Source organism: Thamnophis elegans, chromosome Z, assembly GCF_009769535.1.
Source record: "Thamnophis elegans isolate rThaEle1 chromosome Z, rThaEle1.pri, whole genome shotgun sequence".
Lineage (NCBI taxonomy): Eukaryota > Metazoa > Chordata > Lepidosauria > Squamata > Colubridae > Thamnophis > Thamnophis elegans.
Window position 1 is genome coordinate 38,851,546 of NC_045558.1, and position 20,205 is coordinate 38,871,750.

The window sequence follows — 20,205 nt, forward strand, 5'->3', positions numbered from 1 at the left end:
TGAGTTTTCTTCTTCAAGAAAATCTTAAACATAGTTGTTCTTTAAACATTGTAAATATTTCAATATGCTCTTCCATTATAAATTAGATGTGGTCCTCCATTACACATGTTATCTGTCACTTCCTGTGAGAATTGAAATGGGTAGTCAAAGTCAGTTATACTGCAATAACCTAGCCCAGATTTAAACAGCACACCTTTGTAGCCAACATCTGGCCCATGTAAGCACTACTTTCAAGGATCATTTTCCACACAAAAGAATGAATCTATATAAATAAATTGATATACAATGTGATAAATTGTATTATTGGGGAAAGCTTTGGCCTTATTCAGCTGTAAAGACTCAAGTTGCTTATAGGGCCAACGTTGAGCTAGCTATAGCTTACATATCCAGAATATGATGTAACATAACAAAAATACGAAAGATTAGTGAAAGCCATGCTTCAGCCAGAAAATTATAAAGTATGCAGAGCACAATATTTTTCACAAACTGACCTTAGACATTCTAGCACATATATTAATTAATATATGTGCTAGATATTAAAATGAAGATATCCTTGATTGCCTGCAAGTGACATTGAAGTAAAATAGGCTTATTGATCTTGACTTATTCATCGATTGAGACATTTATGGGTGTTTTTTTTTAATTCTTGGGTTACCTCTCACTTCAGCTTTTATTTATATTTCATCTTCTTTTCAAAGTGGACCCAGCCACACCTAGATCTTGAATCTTTCCTGGCAGGATTCCTTTCCTGGCTGTGTTACACTTGTCCACAACTGTTATTCATACGCCAACTAATATTCCTAACTAGCAGCACATGTAGGAAAATGTTTTTTTCCTGTGAGAAGCACCATCTGAAATGGTTGCCATAAACTATTTTTCCTGTATGTTTATCCCATCTCCATTTTTATCTCAACCTAAGGAAATGGACCAAATGTTCATTGACCAAAGAGATGATGTTAGAACATTTTCCAATGCCCATACCTTGGACTCAGCTGGGATTTCCAGATAAGGTGCCAGATAATGTTGATTGAGGTGAGGGTGTGGTGATATAGACACCTGTCTGCTGTGAAACAGAGTTAGATGCATAAATTCACCTTCTTTAGTTTTGAAACAATGGATAGATATAATGCAAGTCAGTCTCATAAAATAAGTTCAGGACTCACCCAAGTCTCTGTCTCAATATATAAAACAATGGTGCTTGTTTACTTGAAGAGCATTAGCTGTACAAGGTAGTCCAAATTAAGAAACCAATGCCATTTAGGTTGGTTTAGGACTATTTTATTATAACAACTAGGGCCACAAAATTTGCAAGTTTGAATATGCTTGCCCCTTCCTCTTTATTTTTGTGTGAACTAGGAAGAGGCTATTTGAGACATTTTCTCAAATTTCCGTGCATAAGCACCTTTTATTGCCCCTTGGCAGTGCTTCTTCCTCTTGTTCTTCAAGCTTTTCCCTCTTCCATTTTATGATTTTCATACAAAATAAATATATTTTCTAAAAAAATATCTACCTCTGTATGTATATATGCAAATAAATATGCAATTGTGTGTATGCAAATAAATAAATAAACTGGTTGACCTTGTTCAGTCAAACAACAGGGACAGAGTTATATAGCCCAAGTGTAAAATGGAATAATTGAAGAAGTATAACAATTATGTAAGCAAAGAACATATTTCATAGTGGTAGTGCAATGTGTATGAAGCTAAGACAACAGGTTGATTAGAAAAGTAATATACTGTATGTAGAAAGAGAGGGTATACAGTATATATGTGTGTTTGCATATGTGTAAACAAGCTATTTGTATATTCAATATATCGATGACAAGCCTCCTACTTTAGCATTATTCTACATAGATTTTAATAAAGTCTTTCGTATAATATGGATGAAGATGTCTGTGAATAATCATTAAGTTAAGAATTTTCTTTAAAAGAATAAAGAAAAATTAGTTTATGTGTTTCTGTTAAAAGCAACATTTTTAATTCATCATAATTCCCTAGAATTCAGCATACCTTGGAGGTAATTCTGGTGTTGGGGGTATCACTGGGCAGCTGGGCAGGTCGATTATTTCAATACCCCTTAATCTCTAATACAAAATAAATTATAAATAAAGCACAATCATTTCCATATGTTTTGGTGCATATTAGTATTAGACAAAGTTGGACTTCCTGTTCAACACAACACTTTTTAGCTTCCAAACTAACATCCTACTCTTTCCTCAGTAGGGCAAGGATGGGCAGCACACAATCTGTAGACAGCCTCAGACTTCCTTCAGATAATTTTTCTGAGATTCAGCAGCAAAATGTAGGCATTTAGTAAACTGAATGTTTCAGGTCTCATACATACACAAGTTTCCAATAAAAGCATGAGAAAAATAGGTATTTGAAATACCTGCTAAGCTTAAGAGTTGACGATTTGTCTTCTTTTTTTTTTTTTCAAAATAGCTCTGTATCCTTAGCTATATTAAAGGTAGATTGCCAAATCCTGCCCAAGAACTAATCAGGAGACATATAATTATTTGCTCTCCCATCAGCAATCTAAAGTGGTACAATCCAATGGCATGTTCATTGTATGAAGCTGCAGGTTGTGTTGCTTGTCCTCCTACACATGATCTTAATCTTTGGTAAGCTCCAGCTCTACTGACTATAAAATATATTTTCATGCAGGAAGTGAAACAGATATACAATTACGCAGCCATTAGCTTATTTAGCTCTAAGGAGCTCTATGTTTAGTGCAAAGCATTATAGTTACACAATGGAGCTGTGAAGTTAGTGGATGCATTTTATTGAAATGAGACTACTGGAAAAGCTGGAATATATAAGTGTAATGTTTTAAATTGTAATATAGTTGATATTACATAGATGTGCATTATTTTCCAGTGACTTACAAATCGATCAGAGAATTTTCATGTAAAGCTGACTGTATATTATAGATTTTTTTTTAAAAAGCATAACAAATAAAAAAACCGTGAACTTACTTTTTCAGCCATTTCATGAGAGTGATGTAATGAATGTTCTCTTTCTGAAAACATTCTTCTTTGTTCATAGCTGGCTAGTCGGCAAGTTAGCCATGAAGAAAGGGTACAACCACCAATTCCAATGCATGCTAGAGACATGGAGGTAAGGTGCAGTGGATAGAGAGCTGAGGATTTCTTTGTTAGAGCTCGAAGAAACTGGAAGTTTAATATTCCTCCAATTAACCCACAGATACAGCAAGCAGAGAAAAGTATCATCTGATAGGAAAAAAAAAATTCACATTTCTGTGAGATGATAAGATGGAGAAAGCAACTGAGTTATATATTAATTTGAACTCAATCGTCACATCAAAAAAATCAATCAAACATGTTGATAAAAATACATTTGAACAATAAGAGTAGTAGCTGCAAACCTTTCAATGATTACATCTATTTACTATATTTCTTTTGTTTCAGCTAAGAAAATTGAGTGTCATTGTTTTAATGCTAACTTACAAAATATGGACTGATTAAAGCATGTCCTTTCCATTATGGCATTGTTTCCCATTCCCATTCAATGTTAAGCTGGTAGATAAGAATTGTTGTTTGGAAACTTAATAGCAAGAAATATATATATTTTTTACATGCTATAATGGTGAAATAATGATTTTTGTGGTCAAACATATCCTATGCTAGGAACTGTGCTGTTCAGCATCAATAAGTCTCAGGCAAATAATATACTGGACTAGCTAACCAACAGCAATTTGGAATACAACACCAAAATAACCAACACCAAGTACATTTGGTAGATTTTCTATTCTGAACTACTTGAAAGGAAGAAGATATGAAAAGTGAAAGTAGGGCACATATATAAATATATTTTTTTATCTGGCTCCTCTATCAGTTCCAATGTCTTGTAGTTTTTTTTCAATGATAGCTTACATTTTATTAGCAGCATTGGCTGGCCATATGGAACTGTAATGATTAAAGAAGGATTAATCAGAGAAACTGAATAAATCTACCACTATTAGATGCTTGCTAAAATCTCTTGCTTAGGCCTGTTTCATTAACAACCCTTTTGAAAGATCTGCTGTTTTATGAGCCAGCAGTGGAATACCTGCAGAATGATGAATAAGGGTAAAGGAGGATACAAATCATCTTTTGAACATCTCCCTCGATCAACATCAATATTGAATTATTGCATTTCTTTTTCATATGTTTATGTTCTATTTCAACTACTATCTAGTTGCCATGAGTATATAATATATAGGTAATCCCCGCTTAATGACCAATTCTTTAGTGACCACTTGAAGTTATGATGGGCCTTCACAGAGCTATTTACAACCTGTTTTAGAATTCTACTGTGATTTCAGTCATCTGATTGCATTTTTAGCCCACTGGCAATTGGCTCACATTTATGGCTATTTGCATCATCCCACAGTCACATGACTGTGATTTTTTTGTGCTTTCAAAAAAAAACCCCACCCATTGGGGAAAACAGCCTCATTTAACGATTATCATGTTCATTTAATGACTAGTACATTTGCTTAATGGCCACTACAAAAAAACCACCCATAAAATCAGCTGTAATCACATAAAATCAGATGAACCATTTAACTTAAGATAATTTAAAATAAATTAACTTTAACTTAAAATAAATCCATGCTCAATTTCTGTTGTAATTAGAGGACTGCCTATAAGCAGTTTTACTTACTTGGGAAATTCCATAGCCTCAATAAGTCTTTCTTTGCCCTTAAGAAATTTATAAGTTTATCTCATAGTTCAGAAACACCTAATGTTCAGTCCAGTATTTGCTATCAAGCTAGAACTGGAACAAAATCAAGAACAGTATAGACTGAGTACTTGTTTTATATAATGGCTTTAATTACTGTATCCATTTCATTAGATGAAGATATATCTAATTTTCTAACAGATATATATTCTTATATCTCTCTCTAACTTATATTTAACTTTTTGAGTCTGAAATGAAGAAATATAAAGAGTCACGATATGCAAAGCTTACATTTCACTTATGAATACTGATAAAAAGTTTAGTAAAACACTTACAATAAGTCCTGACTTTTTTTTGGCACAGAATATTCCGCATACTCCACAAAGCAAAAACTGCAAGAAGAAAGGCATACATGATATTTTTATGGTCTAGGACAATAGTTGAACCCTTGCTGTATTTTAACAGAATACCTTTATCAACCAGATGATGTGTAAATTATAATTTCTGTCTGTCGAGATTCAATTTAGCCAAACCTCTGTATATTTAGTAGTATTATTTCTAATGATATTTTCAAGTTCAAATACTGCATGCTTCTAAGCAAGATCTCTTTAACTATATACTACAGCATGTATAGTAGGTATATTATCCAGAATTTGTTTTTTTTTATTTCTGTAAAATAATTTTCAACCAGCCTTTGATTGTTATAAAACACAACTGTAATGTACTCTATTTTTCTTATGAATTCAAACTTGGCCAAGTAGTAAGAATGTTCATGATAATATGCAACAAATGAAATCAAAGACTAGAAGGTAGGAATGTCTGCAGGCTATAATCAACAGTCAAGAGATGCAAGCAAAGCACCAAACAAAATGTGATTAATAGTTATATGTTCCTAAAAAAAAAAAAATCTTCGTACAGTAGAGGGATTTCTAAAATTGTTCATCATGGCTGAGAAATCTCTTTAAATCTTGTTTAACCGTTTTTTAAAAAAAAAAAGGTATGCCCCAAAATTATTTTACTAAAGTGTTCTGACCTCCCTCGTCCCATACCAACACACACTTCGAGCCAAAGATAAGTTACGGCATTTAATTAACAGACAGACAGGTCCTTGGCAGCAAACCGGCACAGACAAGCTTGGGCAGCAATCCAGCACAGATAAGCCATGACAGCAATCCAGCCTGCCAAGCTCACAATAATATTCTCCAACATTCGTTCCTGCGTTGACTTCTGCAAAAGGGGTGTGTGCACAAGCAGTCCTTTAATACTCTGGAGAAGAGCCTAATGACCACCAGCTGAGTGTAATTACCTCCTGTAATTGCATAATTGTTCCTTACACCTATTAACTCTCTGGTGCCGGGCATCTAGGAACAACTCCCTTGGCTCTTCCCCACTGCTGATGTCCGGATCACACTCCCTTGTCTCCTCCCCACTGGTCCAAGTCTCAGGCGCCTCCTGGTGTCCAACCAGCCTCTCTGCACCCTGCTTGGAGTTGGAACCCTGTCCAGCGTTCTCCACATCTTCCAAAGCTGACTTATAGGGCCCCTTGCTGTCGGAGTCTGGTGGCAGCTTCAACTACTCCTGCTGGGCCACAACACTAAAGTATGTAGTAGGTTAAAGCAGAGTTTTGAGAATATTACTTAAATATTGGCACATGCCAATATTTAAGTAAAGGAGCATAGATTTCATTTCAAGCTTGGACTTCTTTGCAAGATCATGAATATATTTAAAAATATCCATTTTTATTCCTGATTTTCCAAAGAATATAGTTTGTTGTGTTTCATTCATATTGTGTTTGTTGCAAATTTCATTCACCCCATCTCTCTTTGATAATTATCTATTTAATTTTACATATTTCAGCTACATACATGATTGCTAGTCAGGGTCAACACATTCACAGCAATGCATCAAGCACCACTATAATTTATTAATTCAAATTATTTATCAATGAAATAAATGGGTATAGTGGAACACATTATTCTGGATTATTGATAAATGATTGAACAGTACTCTCAATCATGTGATCTGTTATAGTTTCCTAAATATGATAATTGTTATATGGCCCTGAAAAAAATTGTGATAAATTCTCTTTTTCCCCATGTGTGAAAGTCTGTATGTATATATGTATTTACATATACATAATTTCTATAACTGAAAAATGTCTAAATAAAAACATTATTGTCATGGCTTTTGCTTCCAAATGTTAAATACTACAGCCCTTTTCTGTTTGGTGAATTTAAGAAATTTATGCACAATTAATTATTAGATAAAACCAGTAGGATGTACACAACATTTTATGTAATATTTTATATAGGTTGTGGAAATATTCTAAGCTTAAAAATACTCATTTTATGTTAAAACCCTATTTCTTTTGAAACAGAGCAACTTAAATTTTAAACACTTCCAGATTGATTTTCAAAAAATTCAAACAAAAGACCCACATTTATTTGAGCTTGAATACTGTGATCACAAACAATTTCAAATTTGAAACGTTCAACAGACATAATTTCAGTTTATTATTTTAAAGCAACTGCTAAAGAAGTGTTCTGCTCAAAATGTTTTTCTAAGAATATTTTAATTCAGGGTTCAGTAGGTCCAATAATTTACCTGCTTTGTTCTTTGAAATCAGACTAATCCTGAAATTAATTAATTATTAATTGCATTTATATCCTGCAATAATCAAATATTTTGGCCAGTTATTTAACCACAGGAAAAGACCATAATTTATTAGTAGTAATGCTAAACTTCATTCACACAGTCTCTCTGCCTCTGTCTGTCTGTCTTTCTCTCCCTCCCCTCCCTCCCTCACCACCTCTTCTCTGTGTGTCTCTCTGTCATCTACCCACTCATGCACACAGATCAGTTCTTGGTAGTAAAATAACTAATGCCAACACAATATACAAGCAGGGACATGCAGTCAGGGGAGGCAGGGGAGACAGAGCCTCACCACTGTAATCATGAAAAGAAAAGAAAAATGTAAAAAGAAAAAGGCAAGAGCTGAGGTCAGGCTGAGCTAGTTGCTGCCGTGGATGTCTCTGCTTAACTATTTAAAAAAGCCTCTAAAAAAGCACCCTCTACAGGAGGCAGGAAAATGATGTGCCTCATCTAGTCTGACTTTAGGCGTTTTATGATCACTCGAGCAGAGTTAAGCAAAGGTTAAAAGCCTAAAAATTCCTGACATAGGTGAGGCATATATCCAATCCAACTTCTGTGTTTGTGTTTGTTTGAGAGAGAGTGAGAGAGAGAGGGAAGGGGGTAGGAGAAATAGTTCAATCCAACTTCTCTGTGTGTGTGCGTGTGTCTGTTTGAGAGGGCGAGGGAGGGGGAGGAAGGAGGGGGAGGGAGAAGAAAAAAAATGAAGGAAAACTTTTTCGCAAAGGAGAAAAACAAATGCTGTCGCTTTAAATCGGAATTGAGCATGCCTGGCTGTGGAATTCTGGGAGTTGAAGTCCACAAGTCTAAAAAAAATTGAAACCCACCACTGTGTTAGTGCCTCACCAGCCATAAACCTCACCAGACATGACTGTATACAAGATATATAAAGTATATAAATGGGAGAAGGATCCATTTACTTCTTCAAACTTTAATATTCCCATTCCAAGGGAGGGGTCGAGTGATACAACTTGAACAATGTGATCCACCTCCTTAGTTTGTTGGTTTGGTGATTCTCCCTGTTGTGCCGCGCGTTGGTCGTCTATGTGAGCTTTCAAACATGTGTCAGGGGTTTCTTCCTCTAGATTTCCAGGACCAAAGTCAGGGAAGCCGCTATTAGCCTCAGCATGTAGAGCTTTGGCCCGTATTAGTCTCCCTTTTGCTTCCTGCTCGCGTTGAAGATATTCTACCCTGAACTTTAGCTTTCTCAGCCGCCCTCTCTACTTCCGCAGCTGCTCTCTCTGCTTGAAGTCTGGCTTCTGCAGCTGCTCTCTCTGCTTGAGATCTGGCTTCCAAGCTTGCCATCTCTGCTTGAGCTGTGGCTTTCAAGGTTGCCATCTCTTCCTTCAGCAGCTGCTCTTCTTTAGCTGTTTGTAGATCTGCTTTGACCAACTCAGATTCCATTTGTGCTTCTGCAACTAGAGATGCCCGTGACCTTTGACTGTAGCAGGAAGATTGCTGTGAAACACTGCTACCCTCTTGAGATTAGATTGATTTTAGTCGGAAAGATGAGGCAGGAGATGTGGGAGGAAGCTGCGTGAGACTGCCGTAGTGACCTGTGTGAACGATGAGATACCACAGATGTGGCCTCCTCTCCTTGTATATCCTTGGGACTAGATGAGGATGCTTAGATGATGCATGCGAAGGATGAGGCACATCGGACTCATCCTTCTTGCCCAGGGCAGTCTCCCACCTCAGGCTGGTTTGGATAAGGTCTTTGCCTTGTCGAAACTGCTCTACACATCCTCTTTTAACATCTGAACAGCATTTTATCCTGGGTTTCTTCATCATCCTTTAGTTGACTCTGGATGTTGCAGAGGCATTCTCCATATATTGCCCCTTGTGCGTAGCATACGTCTATGTCCTCACTTAAGGTTCAGAGACGTTCAGTTGGTAGATCATCTTTAAGTTCATCATAGAAATGTTACAACCTCTCCCAACATCTCTCGTACCTTTGATAGAGCTGTCCCATTCTTCCAAGAGGTTTGACTACTTAATCTGTGTAGGCTTTCTGTACTGCCTTAGGTCATAGGATATCTGAGTTGCCTCTAACCTTCCTGCTAGCTGGACATCTAAATCTGAGCTGTGGTTAACTAATACTAAATCTGTATTGGGTTCAATCATGGGGTTCGGCGAGTCTGATCCTTCTGCCATGACTGGAAAGATTCAATAATTATATGACCAGGATTAATTCAGAGAATTTCTTTAAATTCTTTGAGTTCAATTCACTTGTTGGCCACTTGGGGGTGCGTTGCTATGCTTGCAAACTCAGGGCTATTCACGTCAGCCGTTAGAATATGTTGCAATACTTTGTAGAATCAAGTGCAATTCACTTATTAACCACTAGGGTGCGTTGCAATACTACTGTTTGGAGTTATTGGCAATGGCGTTATCCCTTCTGAGGCTCACCCAGCGCCTCTCCAGTTTTGGCATTCCTAAGGGATTTTCACCCAAACTCGGAATCTATCTGGTGACCTGGCTGGACGTGAAACTTCTCAAAGGGCTTGACCTTCTTTCAATAACTCATAAACAAAGGGTAGTGAAATAACAAAAACATACTTCAATCTCTTCAGCGGAAGTCGCACTTGCTTACAGCTTGTACTCAAAGATAAACTATATTTTGGCTGGACTGCAATTTGCAGATGGCCCACTGGAGGTCGCTGCTTGCACACACAAATTGAATTGTCTTGGGCGGTGATGGGCCCCTTTATGGCTTTCGTTGCCTTGACAACATGCAATAAAATTTCAAAGGAATTTGGTCTGGCTGACCTCTCACTCATTCAAATACCGATTCTATGGAACCTTTCCAAATGCTGTTCTTAATTCTGTAGGAAACCCTCAGTAAGACATACAGGCTTTTCAGGGTAAATTGCTCTTGCTTTGTTATGCAAACTAACACATTAAAGTCTCTTGTCTCTCTGATGTCAAGATGTTTCCCTGAAGCTCAATTTATTGCAGACCGAGCTGATCCTATGAAGGCAGCTTTGTTGCACTGGCAAAGATTTTTAACTCACATTGCTACTTTGCTTTACTTTTGCTTTGAGAGAAGGCAGGGAGTTAGAAATAACACTCTCTGTTCTCAAGAAGGGAACTGTTGAAGATAGGGGAGGAGTTCTGTTACTGGGGGAACTTAGCTACACAGAGTCCTTTTGCTAGAGGAGATGGTTTTCATTCATAGTTTTTTCACTGTTCTGGACCCGGTGTGCAACCATGTCAGAGGCCAGTCAGCTTTAAACTTCACGCTTCAGGATTGGTGTCTCTCAGATCAATTTATTAACAGGAATTCTTAGTAGCAAAAATACAGTTCAATATTAAGATACATCTGACCTTGATCTGTCCATTGTGTGATGTGAAAAAACTATGCTTTTCCATTGCTCTGATGAAGCAGAGGTGAGGATACATGCGTTTAGCCCATTGTTCTCAATTAACACAGAAAACTCTTCAAGGAGCGTCCGGTAATAAATCATTTTTCCCGGGCAGAGTACCTCGCTGCCCAATTGGGGAACATAGATATGGCCACATGTTATGGAACTACATTTCCCACAAGGCAGTTCTGCCTACATTTCCCATAAGGTAGTTACATTTCCCATGAGGTAGTTTCTTAAAGGAGACAGTTCTTAATTCTAGCTATATACTGTTGAGTCAGCACAATAGTCCCCTCTGTGTCATTTCCCTGGTCTCTCCCAACTTTCATTCCTAAAATTCATCCGAGTAGACTTAAAGGAGTCTTTTTGTCTATCCAGATCAATTTCAGCAGAGTGACTTTAAATCAACCCTTTTACCCACTCTTACTCATATGTACTTTGGATCCCAGCATCCATGCACTGTTATTTCAGAAAGCTAGGATATTCTTTTCATTCATCAGAATGATTACTCATAGGGAAAAAAAATGGCATGGCATCCAACAATTTAAAGAAAACAATACATAAAATGGAACAATTGTTTTAATTGTAAGATTTATAGTTGAAAAATGGAGATTTAAAGTTTAAGATGAAGACTTAAGACTGAGAATCTCCACAGACATTTAAGATGGAGATTGCAGGCTAAATGCACTAATCATTAAAGTGTGTTGCAACCAGGTGTCCGGATATCCATGTAATTCTGAATTTGAAAAGAAATGCTGAATCTTTACATGAGAATCAATATAAGAATAGAAATTCAAGATCTCTTCTAAATATAATTATAGAATCATACACTTTGAGGAAATCATCTGGCCCCTAGGTGCCATCCATTTCTCAGTGCACAAATTAAAGAACTTCTAATATGCACCAAGTTAATTTATATTTTGGGTACAGTCAGTGAAAAAGAAGAGATCCCAGAACATTTGTTCTTTTTCTAAACTGCGGAAGCTAATGCTTTTCAACATTCAATCAGAAATTACGTTTCTGTGGGTTAAATACAATATAACATGTCCTGTTCTCTAGGCTGCCAGAGGACAGGTCTCAATGTTCTTCTTTCAAATATTTGATTATATCCTACCTATGATCTTCTCTAGTGTAGGCAAACCCAGGTCTTTTGGTCTTTCATTGCAAAATCTCATTATTAGTCCATGATCATCTTCTTTCCCCTCTCTTAATCTAAATCCTTCTTAAAGGATAGGATCCAGAAATAAACACAATATTCATGCATCAGCTGATCAACATAATGGAATTTCACCTCCCATGATTTCAAAACTATATTCTGTTGATGCAGTTTAAAATTGCATTTGTATTTGGCAGCCTCATCAAATGCTGACTCATACTCAGTTTGTAGTCAGCCACTATCCCAGTATCTTTTCCATAAATATTCTTAAGAAGTTAGAAATCCCACATCCTGTACCAGAGGTCAGCCCTGATTAAGTAAAACAGAATAGCATACATAAAAACAGCTTCCAAATCCTACAAAGTAATTACAGTATCTATATTAGAAAATTGTTCTATAGAGCCTAGGCATTTTTGTGTGGAAAATTAAATACCAGAAAAATAAACATTTATAACCAGGATCATGTCGTAAATTCATTTCTAGTTGGTTGTTGCAGTACAGGCTTGTTTAGCAAAAGTTTTTTTTTTTATTAATCTTTGTTTCAGGGTGGCTATGCTGTTGTCTTAACAGTGAATGTCTCAGTATTACACATACTTGGTGATTGGTTGTTCTGTTTCTATGGAGAACTAATTCTTTGTTTGGTTTCAAAAATTTAGACGTATTTGTATTCCACTCAAGAGACCAATTACAGATCACATTATATGGCTACAAGTAAATAAGGCATTTAGAAGCAAAGAAGATAACATTCCAAAATACCAAAGAGTTCCATATTTTGATATTTATATGTGAGAGCCAGGTTTGATAATGCTTTCCATATAGATTTGATTAATGGAATGATTGATCTTAATTGCTTTATGATTTAATTCATTTTTCTATAAACCGTTAGAATCATTTCAAAGTTTGGCATTATAAAATTAGTTGTTTAAGTGATTTCTAAAATAATGAACATTCTTCTATTTTTCTCTTCTTTTTTGATATATTAATAATCAGAAGAGTTTCACAAAGCTAAAGAAATGCTATATTTAGATGATTTATGCAAAGAATCTCCTTGAATCTTCTCTACAAAATATTTTGTCTGGAAAACTACTGTGAATTGTTAGGCCTCATCTGGAAACACCAATCACTTTATTCAATATTTCCAGCTATTTCTGTGCAACATATGTATAGAAACCTCTTTCTGCTACATGTCAGAACTTCTATAGACAGATCATGTCATCTCCATATCCTAATGTGATTCAAAAGGCTTTGAGGAAACATGAGAATTTACAGTACCCTGCATATCTTACAATTGAATAGAATTCAATTTCAAAATAAATGTAAACAAGTATTCTAAGATATATTGGTAATGTTTATATTTTGAGATATTAGGTTGGTCTCGCTCACAAGGTCCATAAATTTATCTGAATTTGATATTTTAGTGCAATATGCACATTTATTCAGAATTCAGAAATAATTTTAATGAAATTTTCTTCAGTCTTTGGACAGCAAAAAATATATATTCTAATAAATATAATTAAAATTATCTGAAAATGCAAATACCAAATTTTTCATTTAAGAAAACAGAATGGTACAGAATGGGGTTAACCTGGCCTCTAATAATATTTGAAGAAAACATCCCAGAGAAGGAGTTGATATAAATTTAGTATGAGTCAGCAATGTGTCAAGGCTGCCAAAATGCAAATTGAAGTGTAGGCTGTATCAACAGAAGAAGAGTTTCCAAACCACAGGAAATCATTATTTCACTCTATTCTGCTCTGCTAAAACTCCTAAATGGTGTTTCAAGGACCATATCAAACTGAAGAAAGTTCTAACACAGGCAATAAAGAAGTTCAAATGATCTAATTCCAATAAAAGGAATTTGAAGGAAACAGCATGTATACTTTGAGAGGACTGAGAGAGGAGTCTTCAAATATCTGAAAAGAAACCATACAGGAATATAATCTAGCCTTGTATCAGTAGAGAGTAGAGAGCATGGATTACTGAATAGAGGAAGGCAGTTTAAAGTGGGGAGGAGGGGTCTTCATAATAAAGCAATTCTTGAAAGTTTCATTGAAACACATTCATTTCAATGTGTTTGAATACATTGAACACATTGGATGTGTTCAAACACAGGTTAGCAATTCATTGATTGGGGATGCTTTAACATTGAGCAGAGGACTGTACCCAAAAATGTAATGCCCTTTTCAGTTTTATGATTCTTTACATAACAAAACCCCTAGTTCTTTTGCTTTTAGAATAAAGATTTCTAAGTTGTCCAGTTATATCCCTATTGTCAGAAATTGTTCCATCTACCAGTTTGAATATTGATAGAGGCTAATAGGATGTTTTAACCACCTTTGTTAAGACTTTGTTAATTGTATGCTATTAGTTTTTGTGCATAATTAAATAGTTTCATTAATTTCTATTTATGAATATTCATTATTTGAAAAAATAGTTCTTAGAACCAAGATATCAAGTTTAATTAATGGTTTGGAAAGCATCAGTATAACACTGACTATTGGAATAGCATTATGCTATATGATTGCTTTTGTCTATCTGTTGTTATTATTGCTAAGAATCATTTTTATAATGGTAACTAAGGCCTATGCTTGGTGTGCTGTTGTCTTAGCGATTGAACAAGGATGATGCTAAAAAAATATATCCTTTCTTCTGTTTTGCTTTATCTGTCTTTGCCTTTGGAAAACATGTTTAATTTTTTAAAAAATTCACATTGTTTTTAACTATCATATTTAGTGGTAGATTTTGATTTCATGTTAATAATTCTAAAATGAGCTTAAACATTTATAGGCTGTGATGATTTATTACATTGTTATTTGGTATTTTACAATTATCTTCTGGGCATTTGGATTATATCATGTGGAGTTTGCTAAAGCAATTCGTAAGATACGTAAGAAAGATGCAGATAAATAAGAAAACATGTTACGTGATAGTTTCAGAGGATTATTGTAGTTTGTAAGGATGTAGATGAAATAGAGATATGGATTATTTCCATCTATGTAAAATGGGATATTCAGAGTTAAGGTTTCCATAGTAACCTTTCTGCTAGCCCCTTAGGTATGAAACTAGGCTTCTATATAGCTATTTGAAAACTGAAGTGGGTCAAAGGTCTTTGCATTTTTATGTTATGTTATTTTTAGAAAATAGAAAATAAGTAGATGCAAATTAGTTTTGCCATAATGCTATGCCTCAGAAGTTATTCATTTTTGGATTTTTGCTTCATCCTATTTTTGTTACCTGAGTCTATCATAGTTGAAAACATAGCAATGGTTAATCAAGCCTATTATTTGAATTAAGTTTTGACACCCACCCCCCAAATTAAATTTAGTTGGGATTTTTCAGATTAATTAACTGAATTCCTAGAATATAGACAGTGGATTAAGGGCAGAATTGCCTGTTGTTTGAATCCAGTCATTTCTGTTACAAATTAGAGTTTATGGCATAGCATATTATATAAAATCACAGTATAAGGATGTGTTACACATGAAATCATACATATTAAATTATTTAAAATGTAATATGACCCTAATTATAAAATCATCAGCTTTATACTAAAGCAGTGTTGGCGAAACTTTTTGGCACAATGTGCCGAAATGGGAATATGTGCATGTGCAGGGGTGGGAGAAGCACCAGAAACTGAAAGAGCAGCTCTCTGAAGTGCACATGTGGGAGCGCCAGAAACCAGAAGAGTAATTCCTTGGAATGTATGTATGCACCAGGAAGCTGAACTCCTGGTTTCCAGGTCAACTGGTCTTTGTTTTTTGGCATGCATGTGCTGGTGAATACCAGCTGGCCAGCGCACATATGTGCACTGGAAACCAGAAACTCATCTTCCCGCAAGCACATGCATGCCAGGGAGCTGCTCTTCTGGTTTCCAGTACTCTCATGCATGTGAAAGACGCCTGGCCGTCATCATGTACATGCCAGAACCCGGAAGACAAACAGGCAACAGCTGGTGTGCCTAGGGAGACAGTTCTGCATATCACTTCTGGCACGAGTACCATAGGTTCGCCATCACAGTGCTAGAGTAATTAAAAGCAGATTATTGGTTTGATTCTCACTAGCCATTCATATGAAGGTTTTACGTTAACTAGTCTTTTAGAAGCCAGAGATTAGGGGACATTTAATTATGTAAATAAATTCAGCATCCTTTCTAGTCCCAAGCAACTACTGGAGCTTTATATCTGAAGTAATGCTAAGAACACTTCAGTATAATATAGATAGAAGCAATTTCCAAAACTTCTTGAAAATGACAATTTAGAAGATAAAAACTGGAGATCCATAAGAACACAAGTTTTGGTTGGTGAAAATGCTAAATTTACAAGCCATCTGGTAGTCACACTATTTCTTTCTTCTCCTTATTAAGGATCCAGTATTAATGGAGAAAGATATATACAGGTCCTTCACAAAAAGCCATTTTGCAGTGGAAATGAATATGATGCAACAATTCACATGCTGCTTATGCAATTTTTTGGGCCCTGAGTATGTGACCCCCAGTGTTCTGTGGCTTTGAAGGGAGCTGTGGGGGAGGGCATAGCCTTCAGTTTGCTTGCTCAAATATAGTTCAGGTTTTGTTCTAGGAATTAGAGATGCAGCTTCTAGGGTCGAATCATGCAGGTCAAACTACACAAAGCATGCAAGAAAAGCGAGGGAGAGGAAAGAAAGGAGAGCTGTACAAAAGAAGGGGGATTCGAGAGCAGACTGCATTCACCACCAAGAGTTAAAAGAGAGTGAAATAGCTAACGTACACACACCCCGCTCCATACCGGAGAAGAGTCTCCCAGCTGAGTTGAACGCTCAGAACCTGCAAAAACGAAGCTGAAGCTGACTGCCCCCACGGCCACGCTAGAGACTCCCAGCCCTATCTCCAGCATGGATAACAGCAAGAGGCTCCCGATGATCTGGCTGCTGGTGCACATCCTCTCTCCGTCATCATTCCTACCAGTTCAGCTACTAAAACCAGACATTCGCCTTCTCTGGGGCGGGGAGACAAGGAATGCTCTCCTCGTCCCCCTATCCGCTGAAACTTTTCTCCGCTCTTTAGAGGCCAGGGGATATCCACAGTCCACAAGGCCACGGCTGGAGATCCAATAAAAAGAGATTCTATGCTTTGCAGTACCGACTTGGAAGCTTGATGCGCGTCGTCTAGATGATGTATGCAGCAGTCTGGATCTGGGCGTATTTCCTACCGCGCAATCTTTTTATTTTTTATTTTTTTCGTCCCGGGAAGAAAGCGGAGATGGGGGAGCGAAGTGGTGCTCGCTGCTTCGCAGATTCAGGGCTAATAAGGGCTCCGTGGGGAGCTGTCCGCGGTACTGATCCCTCCTTCCCGAGCTTTCGCAATGAGCGTCCTCTTCAGGTCCTTGCGATTACAGGGGTCTTTCAAGCTCGATCTCTTGAAAGCACGTGTACTTCCACCCCCTGCTGATGTCCTAATAAAGTCACGTATTTATTATATGGCTAGTCAGATACACTTGCTACAAGAATGAATGAATGAATAAATAAATATAAATAAATAAACAAACAACCAAATAAACAACTAAATAAATAAATAAATAAATAAAACTATCCCTAAGCACTGGCAGAAGCAGATTAAATTCAGCACCAGTTCTCTTTAGCACACAGAAAAGAGAGATAGGAGAGATGTCAACCTTGTCTGATCATCTCCTGCTTCATTCTCATTGGAATGACCTCTTAAAGAGTTGACTGTAGGGAAGGGAGACTGGAATAGAAAGTCCAGGCCCTAGAAGGGTTAGGCACTATTCTGACGGAGTCAAAGATTTACACAGTAATCCCCTCAGAGGCACAAAAATGTGTGAAGCAACACTAGCTCCAACATGTGCATCTGTGTTACTGTCACATCTATAATGTTCAAACTGAAAATCCTATCCACACACATTGTTTCTCCCCACCCCCACCATTTTTCTTGATGTCAGCAAAGACCTAATGACTTCTTTAAAAATATTGCAAACAATTTGCAGAGTTATATAACATTTTTTCATGATATTAGCTTCCATATTAAGAAACAAGTGATAGTATCAATGTTAAAATGTTGGAAATATTGGAAAATGTTATGGTTACAGTTGTGGCCTTCATCTACATTGTATACAAAAAGTGGAAATATTTAAGAAATATTAAAATTCACTCATTCTTACATGTGCTAGGTGTGCTAAATTACTGAATTGACAATCAACAAGTTACATGTCAGTTCATCAACCTTTAGAGCTTTTTTTGGGAGGGGGAAGGTTTTTTTTATAGAGAATGCTAAGCATCTTTAAAATATAAATGTGCTCCAATGAAATCAAGAATAGTAATTCTTGATTTGACTTTTGATGTGACTTTTCCCATTTCTCATATGCTTGGCAATATTATGAATCCATATTTTATGATTTTATGATTTACATACATACATACATACATACATACATACATACATGCACACGCACACACACACACACACACAAAATAAAATCATAAAATATGAATTTTATTCTCCTTCCCATATTTGGGCATACCAGGTGCTTTGATATAACACTTAATCATTTTCTTGGTTCAGCTGATAAGGAAAGAGAGCTTGTGGCTTAGAGGCTAATAGAGGCTAATACAACTGCCTAACATGTAAAAACAGCCGAGGTTCGAATCCCAGCAAGGGTATGGCTAGCTGATGACAGCTAAATAGCTTGAAATAGAACTATACTAGTCTCCCTTTATTTATTTATCAGCAGAAATGTGTGTGTGTGTGTGTGTGTGTGTGTGTGTGTATGTATTGTGGATACATAATGCTCAGAGTGTTCACTGAAAGGAAGGGTAGGTTTATTGCAGGATTTTGAAACTAAGATTGGTTGGCTGTGATTAGTATGGACATAGGTGATCCTTTAAAAAAGCCATTGTTCCTGCAGTGTCCCACAAAACCTATTCTGCTAGTGTCAGGGTCATAACTTCTTTGTTACATACTGAGCCAAATCACCATTTCAAAATCAGACTGACTCATGAGTAAATCAACACTTTGTTTGAATTGTTACATTTATCCTGCTTTGTTTCTCTGGTGATCTATATGGATATATATTCGTAAGGGATATTGACCAGCAATGGGTGGTAATATCCAAATAAAGAATTCTTCAAGGGAAAAAGTGGTAATGACATTAGTTGAAAGACGTTTCCTAACCTATCAAATATCTATCACCTATCAAATATCTACCATCTACCACCAAATTACAGCATACTGTATGTCACAAACTGAAAAATATCATATCACACAGTAGGAAGATTTAAAAAAACGTAGTGCTTTCTGCATGGAAAAATGTTTCCACTCATAAGAGTCATATAGAATGGTTCATTTAACTTAATTTTCTCACTGACATTTTATATTATGTACAGAAGGACTGGAATTCCATAACTTTGATTAATTTAATCAGAAAGAAAATTGAGGCTTGTCAGATAGGTCTGTAGTTTGTTATATTTGCTCTTTTTTTCCAGATAATTTTTGATTGAACAGTACAAAACAATGCTCGGGAACTTATAGGAAAATTCATATGGAAATGCATTTAGTATCCATTACCACCCCAAAACAGAATGAAGTTGCTGATTGGACATAAGTAATTTTTTTCACTCCCTTTTTAATTTCAATTTTTGTTTTGAGAGATTGGGTACAGAAAATAGCCTGGATTTAGTGATGGATATTTGATTAAATCAGTGCCTAATGTTACATCACTTGGCAGAAAAATGCTATAAACTTCCAAATAGAGGGGTGGGGTTTTCAGCTTTTATTGACTTAAAGGCAAGTTTTTAGGTTTAGGTTTAGGTTTAGGTTTTATTAACACTTATAGGCCGCCCTTTTCCCTGAGGGGACTCAGGGCGGCTTACATAAAATGAGGGGAAGGGATATACAAACAATAACACATACAAAACATAAAGTAAAATAATAAGCAACATTCATTCATCATTCGGGTGGGGGCAGTTATCTTTGTCCCCAGGCCTGACGGGCTAGCCAGGTCTTAAGGGCTGTGCGGAAGGCCTGGACGGTGGTGAGGGTACGAATCTCCACGGGGAGATCGTTCCAAAGGGTCGGAGCTACTACTGAGAAGGCTCTCCTCCTTGTAGTTGCCAGTCGGCACTGACTGGCAGATGGAACTCGGAGGAGGCCTAATCTATGTGATCTAATTGGTTGCATTTATTCCATTCCCCCAGAAAAACCTTGCAGGAAACAAGCTAACACATTGATCGATTGTTGCCTACTTAATTTGATTATCTAGGTCCACTATGATACCACACTGCAGATTAAAGGAACTAATTTTGGTAATATAACAAAGCCTGTTCACACTCACAAATGGATTAAGCAATGGTGCAAATTATTTTT

At 36.4% G+C, this 20,205-nt stretch overlaps 1 protein-coding gene across 1 annotated transcript; it reads right to left on the reverse strand.

Moving 5' to 3' along the window:
* Positions 1 to 59: 59 nt before the first annotated feature.
* Positions 60 to 16,768, reverse strand: TMEM196 (transmembrane protein 196). The gene is made up of 6 exons (XM_032234660.1): positions 16,598 to 16,768; positions 5,018 to 5,074; positions 2,975 to 3,229; positions 2,010 to 2,083; positions 982 to 1,063; positions 60 to 122 (listed from the first exon to the last, which is right to left on the reverse strand). The coding sequence occupies exons 1-6, from the start codon at positions 16,766 to 16,768 to the stop codon at positions 60 to 62; spliced, it is 702 nt and encodes a 233-aa protein (XP_032090551.1).
* Positions 16,769 to 20,205: the final 3,437 nt, after the last annotated feature.